General features: G+C 31.4%; 1 protein-coding gene across 1 annotated transcript in view; it reads left to right on the top strand.

The window, feature by feature from the left end:
• The window catches only part of LOC104790701 (probable fatty acyl-CoA reductase 5), a 3,289-nt gene continuing 1,160 nt past the window's right edge, over positions 6,136-8,264 (top strand). The window contains exons 1-7 of the mRNA XM_010516480.2: positions 6,136-6,269; positions 6,347-6,450; positions 6,544-6,749; positions 6,856-6,956; positions 7,052-7,247; positions 7,326-7,487; positions 7,902-7,983. Coding sequence (XP_010514782.1) covers positions 6,194-6,269; positions 6,347-6,450; positions 6,544-6,749; positions 6,856-6,956; positions 7,052-7,247; positions 7,326-7,487; positions 7,902-7,983 — 927 coding nt within the window. The 5' untranslated portion in view covers positions 6,136-6,193. The remainder of the gene's footprint in view (positions 6,270-6,346; positions 6,451-6,543; positions 6,750-6,855; positions 6,957-7,051; positions 7,248-7,325; positions 7,488-7,901; positions 7,984-8,264) is intronic.

Genomic DNA, 8,264 nt, shown 5'->3' on the forward strand with positions numbered 1-8,264 from the left:
GTTTTTTTTTTAATAATAAAATAATAAATAATAATAATAATAATAATAATAACTACAACTAGTGGTCCCATACCCACTAGCTACTTAACCACAATCACAACCAACAGGGGAATAACCAATACCAACAAAAATCCAATAAATAATAACCATTAATCAAATATAACAATAATCCAATAACCAATCATCAGAAAAACATGAAACCAGCAACCTAGCAATGTTTCTAATGACCTAACTCTAGCAACCTAGCAATGCCAGAAAACATTCAATCGAGTCCCTAGAACATACTCCTCTTCATTGTCTTGATTCCACGATCACATTTTGCCTTTACCTGCACCACAAACACAAATTGCAATGCATGAGTATTTTATAAACACTCAGTAAGGCAATCCTCCCATCTACTAGACTATACACACAAGCAATAGAGAAATCTCTAACCATCAACCAACAATCAACAATCAACAATAACAAACCAGGACTCAGCATCGACCGACACCAACATGGATCGACCGACACCAGTTGGAGGTTGCGTCGACCGATGCTCCCATTGCATCGACCTACGCATGCTCGACATAGCACAAAAACCCTAGATTTTACGCGCCGTCCTCGCATTTGCATCGACCGACCGATGCAATGTCGAGCATCGTTCTCCCCCAAAGCTTCTCGCCGGATCTTCGTTCCTACAACCACAAAACTCGATCTCAAGCCACAAGAAAGCTTCCCACGAACCTAAACAACGTTCTACCAAGCCAACAACACATAAACAAACCGATTAGAGAATCTCCAGCTTAGATAAGCCATAGTCATGCACTTACCTTTGCCATAGAAGAAATCTGACCCAAACACAGGAAGAAAACGCTCCTAGGAAGTTCCTACAACGATCCCAGCTACAGATCTCTACAGAAACAGCTTCCAACTCCAAGAATCTCCCAAGAACACCAAGAACTCCTCTCTCTCTCTCTCTTTTCTCTCAAAAACGGCAAAACTCGAGTTTAAGGGTTTTCATAACCCAAAACGCAGCGTTTAACTTAAGTCAAACCGCTGAAAACTGAATCTGCATTGACCGATGCACTATATGCATCGACCGATGCAATCCCCTAAACCGGGATTTCGGTTCGCGGATGTTACACATATTACAAGTTCAAATTTCAAAGGACAAATTAGAAAAAAGGGTGAAAATAGTCTTTAGTTCTGTTTATTTTGCTTATGCTTTTAGAAAATCTTATGACACAAATTAAATCTTGAATTCCAAGAAACTACTAGTCAGTGTAAAGCCACGCCATATCAAAAAAGGTGCATTGCTTTGTCAAACAAGTTTGGTTCCAACTTATGGACATTATCGTGATTTTGGAATTGAGTGAGTGAGTTGGATATTGCAAAGATTTTTGGAGAAGTGTGTCTCATTTTCTAAGTCTTGTTTAGATAATATAATCTTCTTTCAAGAAAGCACTAAAAAGGACTTTCCCTCCGCCTACACATAAGGAGTTAACAAAAGTCTTCCCAAAAAGAGACTTTACGTGTGGTTTAGTTCTTAGATTATAATAACTGTCGAAAAATACTTCTTGGCGGGGCCTTCTTCTGTTTTTTACTTTCTTATCTTTCTTCTTTTTTTTTGTATATAATCAAAAAAAGTCAGACCTCTCTTTCATAATCTTTTTGGACGTACCAACGTCTATTTAGTTCTATAGCTTTCTAGGAGAATTTCTATATATATTTCCAACTTTCATTTATTTTTTTAAAGGAGAATCACGTCAATTTTCGCCATAATTTTTTCCGAGAATCACACATATATATAACAAATAGCAATACTATATATCACAAATTCTACACTATTTATAAATTGTAACTACAAAATTTTGTTAATATGTCGTACTTTAGGATAGAGTTGTGAAAATCAGTATGTATAATATAATATAAAACCTTAAGCACGTAGTTAAAGTTTTTCTCAAAACCATCAACTTTTGTAAATTAGGTAAACGATTTCTCCGTCTACAAGAACTTTCAGACAAACATAAAGCCAAATCAAATTCTATGTTGAGAAATGTTTTCACTTAAATGGTTTTGACCAAACTTAAAAGATTTATCCACTAAAATGGAACAAAATTTGAAGGATTCTTTTACCAAAGTTGAGGGGGGCTTTCACCAAAATAGTTAATCATTGAAGTAGCTATCTCATATATTAGATAAGAACAAACCAACATTCGTATCGTAGATAAGAACAGGCCAACATTAATGTATTCTTAATAATTCACATGTTATTAATTGTTCATATATTATGTTACTCAATTGATTGTGTTTTTCCCCTGTCGATTTTGTGGTTAGGAGTTGAACACTGAACACCTTTTTCTTCACGTTGCTATTACTCGGTGGAAGAGAACATTATTTTATACGATAGTAACTGGTATCTGTAGTTGTGATTTTTTTTTCATAAAATTGGTATTTTAGATTTCAACTTTTGGTAAAACCGTAAAAGAGATAAAGAAAATTTGTATTCACACATTGTACTGTAGATTGATATCATGATATTTTCTTAATTTATAATGATATTAATAAACTAGTGAAGATAACTTTTAAAATTTTCAAGGGTTTTAGCAATTGTTATTCATGTCAAATTAGTGTTTTGGATGCCTTAATTAAATTTGTAGCTAGGTTATATTTGAATTTTTAATATCTAGAAAAAAAGACTCTTCTAATGTATACAAAGACTATAGATGAATTCTCAACGATATATATAATTTTTTAATTTATAATTAAGGATCTCAGCTGTCATATTTTAACTGTATATAAGACTATCAAAATAAAAAATATATATGTTCAGAAATAAAAATAAAATTACAGAAATTTTTGGCTATTTTATGACATAGTGATAGAGTATTTTATAATACGATATTTTAAAAACACAATATATATATATATATATATATATACATTCACAATAAAAATTAGAGACGTTACAAAATTTTATTTAAAAAAGAATATTAGTATATCAACTTATATATATATATATATAAAATTATCAACTTTTATATATAATTATTAACTTCTGACCTTATATTTATATATGGAATTTTAGAATATATATAATTTCATTATCTTATCAATTTTTTTCAGTTTTTACATTAACTTGAAACCACATAATTTTCATATTTTCTAATACCTATTAGTTGGCGGGTAAAGAGTATCCACCTACGAGTAAGTTTTTGTTTACTTTGTTCTTTGAGACATGTATCTTGCTAGGAAAAGACTGGAAACAAAAATTTCAAAGTTACAAAACAAAAGATAGGGATCCATATTTGCCAATGATTGTCACATCTTTAGAAGTAACATGAACGAGCTAAGACATGTTCTTATTTGGCTGATAGCGGCTCTCCCCCAACCAAAACAGTGCATTCATAATCTCATATGGTTGGGTTCAAAACACTATTAGAGTGCAGTCTACAGTCTCGGTGACATCATATCCCACGTGTATTTAGTCACAAGTGTAACTACATTCATAAACATTAACAGAACATTAGTTATTTGGCAGAACCAAGCCTTTGTTCTGCCCATACACATGGGATCTTACCATTACAATTTCAATATATGAATTACTTTTCTAATATTACATTACGGTAATAATTCTACGCAAAATTATTGCATGATTCATTTGTTCATTTTCACATTTTAAGAACTTATAGAAATATACATTCAAACAATTCACAAAGGTTCAAAATATTGGTCAAGAATAAACCCACCTCAAAATTCGGTTAGGTAGCAAATCATTTCATATATTTTGTACGATAACCTCCCCACCGGCCACATCTTCGATCCAAACTGATTTTCTTGGACACGTTTGATTTGGTTTGATTTAAAAAAGACAATAATTAGTTCGAAATGAGAAATCGAACCAAACATATATATCCTGTTTTGAAGTAGTATGTTCAGCGTTGATGATTATATTAATTCTTATATATGCGCACTGTTTTATATTTATTGATTATTTTTCTTATAAACAAAATAAAGCTAATATTTTTTAGTTTCAATTTCATATCTCTGTTTAAGATTTAATTTTTTCCCAGATCAAATTTTGTATCCGCATGGATAAAAGTTATGAACTTAATGATAAAAGATTTGTAATTTTTGAGGTGTGTCAAAAGAAATTTTTAAAAAATGCACGCAAACAGGATATATATTCTCTCTGTATTATATTAATTGAGTGTCATTTTAGATTTCAAATTTTATTTTAAAATAAATGTAATTTTGTATTATTAATGTAGATGTTTGGTTAATTTTTCAATTATATCTTTATTATTTTAATATATTGACCAATAACAATTGTATAATTTGTATAATATATATATATATATATAAAGGGTAAAATAGAAAGAAAAAAATTAATGTTTCTTAATCTGTATGCGAAATCCTTTGACGACACTTATTGTGAAATAAAATGAGTAAACTTGTCAAAATATATGAAGGTTCCATATGAATTTACTAAACATCTCCAAATGTCATATTCTTGTCACCAAGTTCTTTTTGTGTATTTTTTATAAACTTGTCACCAAGTATCTAAGTGATTATATAAAAATTAAAAAAAAAAACTTTTGTAAACAACTATCTCCGGTTATGGATACAAATCTTGGGGTTTTATTCAAATAGGTGCGATTGACAACCAAAAAAAATTAATCAAGGGAATGATCTACCCCAAATTAGGATGAGTAATTTGACCAATACACTTTGTATGTATAGACAAAATATTTAGTATGCAAAGATCATTCCATAAAAATATCGAATGGCCTTATAACAAACCTTTTTAATCACTTACCCTTTGAACTCTAATAAAAATTAATAACTCAAATTGTATTTACGTTGCATATTTTTATGTGCGTTTGGTACTTAGGGCTATATATGTACTTAGGGCAATACTAGAGTGGAGACTGGTCCGACTGAGACATCCGGTTTAACTCTCGAGCTTAATAGGCTTATAAGAGTTTAAAGATCATGTGAAAATCACTAAACTTGATTTTCACATTAATACAAAATGAGGGAAATTGAATATAAAATAATGGAGCATTTATTAGTATGGTAGAATTGTTATAATCCGCGTATAAACATTCAAATTTGCTTAGAAGTCTCAGAACACTGCCGAAACAATTTGATAAATCAAAATGGCCCATCTTTGATTGCGTCGGAGAGCCACATGGGCTCCTTTGAAGCTTACACCACATGCCAATATGTAAACTTCGAAAGTTCTATTGCATGAGCTCTTGTTTTTTTTTGTTCTTATACTGTTGTCGTATCATATTGACCCATATTGTTGACCCATATCATCTACTATTTATAGATCTACCTACATAATAAAAACGGAATTAAATTATAAATTTATCCAAATTTTAAACGAATAAACAGAAACACATCTCCTCGCTCCTAAGAACGTTAACTATTTTGTTGGCCTATATTCGTCAATAGATTTAGTATACACTAAAGTAGATGTAAAAGAATGGCTAACGTATCATTTCCTAAATCAATCTTGAAAAATTAGTTTAACTATTTGATAACCCTGGAAAAAGAATATATAAACATTAACATTATTCCTTAAGAAAACTGATTTCTGTTTGAGTTATATGCTTAAGAAAGAAGAATTCTACAAAAGTTCCATACACTGAATAAGAACTTAAATTACTCTTATAGTACTTAAAGTTTCTAAAATTGAATAATTCTAGGTTTAGAGAAGAAGAAAAAACTTACAAAAGTTGAAAATTATCATACAGATCAATATGATTTTATTCAGAGAATAATCATTTCAACCACCGGTATTAATTAAAACGATAGTCAAACTTCGGCAGTAGTATGTTCATACCACATATATACTAAATTAACGAGTTATAAATCATGAACATTTAGACAGTTTTTCTAATTTATTCCGAATTTATTCAATCTCTTTAATTGATTTTTTTTTTCTGAGCTGGGATCGTTTTGTACTAGTAACAAATTCAAATAAAAGACCTCTTGTTAAAATCATGGCAGATAGTCTTTTTAATATGTTATGTCATATATTGGATTGGACAGATATTGGTTTTGCTTATTATATTATAGGAGGAGGGTATAATAGACTTCGTGCAACGTCCTTTGCTACTATAAATACTCTTCTATAACAAAGAGTTTATTTGCCTTATTCATAACTTCTCGCTGAGTTGAACCAAACGTACTCCAAACAATGGAACTCACCTGTGTTCAACTTCTTCGAAACAAGACGATACTTGTCACCGGCGCTACAGGTTTCCTTGCCAAGGGTATGCATATTTTTTGGATGGTTTTTGTTAATTCTTCAAGATTTGTTAGATTATAATTTAATTTCATTGATATTTAGTTTTTGTGGAGAAAATTCTGAGAGTACAACCAAATGTGAAGAAGTTGTACCTTTTGGTGAGAGCATCGGACAACGAAGCTGCGACTAAACGCTTACGCACAGAGGTTAATAAATACCAACTAAACCTAACTTACTACCTAATATGTGAGGTGAGATTAAAGTTGTATCATTCTGATTTGATGCATCAAATATAACAGGCTTTTGAAAAAGATCTTTTTAAGGTGTTGAGAGAGAATCTTGGCGATGAAAAATTGAATAGATTGTTGCACGAAAAAATTGTCCCGGTCCCAGGTGATATCGCCACGGATCATTTAGACATAAATGACTCCGATCTTAGAGAACGTATGCAAAAAGAAATTGATATTGTTGTCAATGTTGCAGCCACAACAAACTTTGACGAAAGGTACTTCTCTAGCTACGAGACATTCCATATTTCCATATACCAAATTCCAATAATTTTTTATATTCTGTCTCTACTAAAATTTAACATCTTCATATATGTGAAAAAGATACGATGTTGGCCTTGGGATCAACACATTTGGAGCTCTTAACGTCCTTAACTTTGCCAAAAAATGTGATAAAGCTCAATTGTTTCTCCATGTCTCTACTGGTATGTCTTTATTATTATTATTATTATTACTCAAATTATTTCACTGTTTATATGGTTCTTGACAAAACTTATAGTTTTCCGTTTTCATATTCTAGCTTATGTTTGTGGAGAAAAGGCGGGTCTCCTACCTGAGAAACCATTCGTCATGGAAGACATTCGTAACGAGAACGGTCTTCAGCTGGATATAAATCTTGAAAGGGAACTGATGAAGCAAAGATTGAAAGAACTCAATGAACAAGATTGTTCGGAAGAAGACACTACGCTCGCCATGAAAAAACTTGGAATGGAAAGGTGAATATGTTGTTGATGATTGTAAGAAAATCTTAGTTTAAATTATCAGAATGGAATGAAATATAATTTGATGTTTAGGGCAAAGCTTCATGGATGGCCAAACACATATGTTTTCACCAAATCGATGGGAGAGATGCTTCTTGGTAACCATAAAGAAAATCTTCCTCTCGTCATCATCCGTCCTACCATGATCACTAGCACTTTTTCAGAACCATTTCCTGGTTGGATCGAAGGGTTAAGGTATATTTTATTCGATCATGAATGTGAAATTTTATTCTAACTGTAAAAACTAGTTGTTAGATTTGGGTCACCAATCTTTATTTTTGCATGCGGCTTATTTTTTCAGAAATATGGTTAGAGAATATTGATTAAATTTCAACAGAAAAAAAGTTGTTTAGAAAATTTTGATCATATTTCAAAAGAAACTAAAATATATTTAATATTATTCGGGGTTTTGAATAATAAATATGGAACAGAAGGACCACAACATTTAATTCTTTTGGACAACCATTTTCATTGGACAGGGTCTATCTATAAATAAAAAAAATTATAACTGGCCGGTTGAATAACTCTAGATCTCTCACCAGTCTATTTATATTTTTCTTTGTCCATATATGCTTACAAGTATTTCACGTTAATGATATTTGTATGCAGAACCGTAGACAGCGTGATTATCGCATACGGAAAGGGAGTGCTCAAGTGTTTTCTTGTCGATGTAAACTCAGTTTGCGATATGGTAATTGTTGAAACTAAACTACACATGAAGCTATAACTAAATTTAACGTTACTCAAATTCAAATCAAGCTAGCTTTATATCTTACCTCTTTGATTGGATGCAATATCAAAATCATTTTGACAGATACCAGTGGATATGGTTGCAAACGCAATGATCACGGCTGCAGCCACACACGCTGGAGGTTCAGGGGTTCACATGGTGTACCATGTCGGTTCATCTCATCAGAACCCAGTGACATTTGGAGAGATTCATGAGATTGCGGTTCGTTACTTCACCAAAAA

The sequence above is a fragment of the Camelina sativa genome, chromosome 6 (genome assembly GCF_000633955.1).
Source record: "Camelina sativa cultivar DH55 chromosome 6, Cs, whole genome shotgun sequence".
Taxonomy (NCBI): Eukaryota; Viridiplantae; Streptophyta; class Magnoliopsida; order Brassicales; family Brassicaceae; genus Camelina; species Camelina sativa.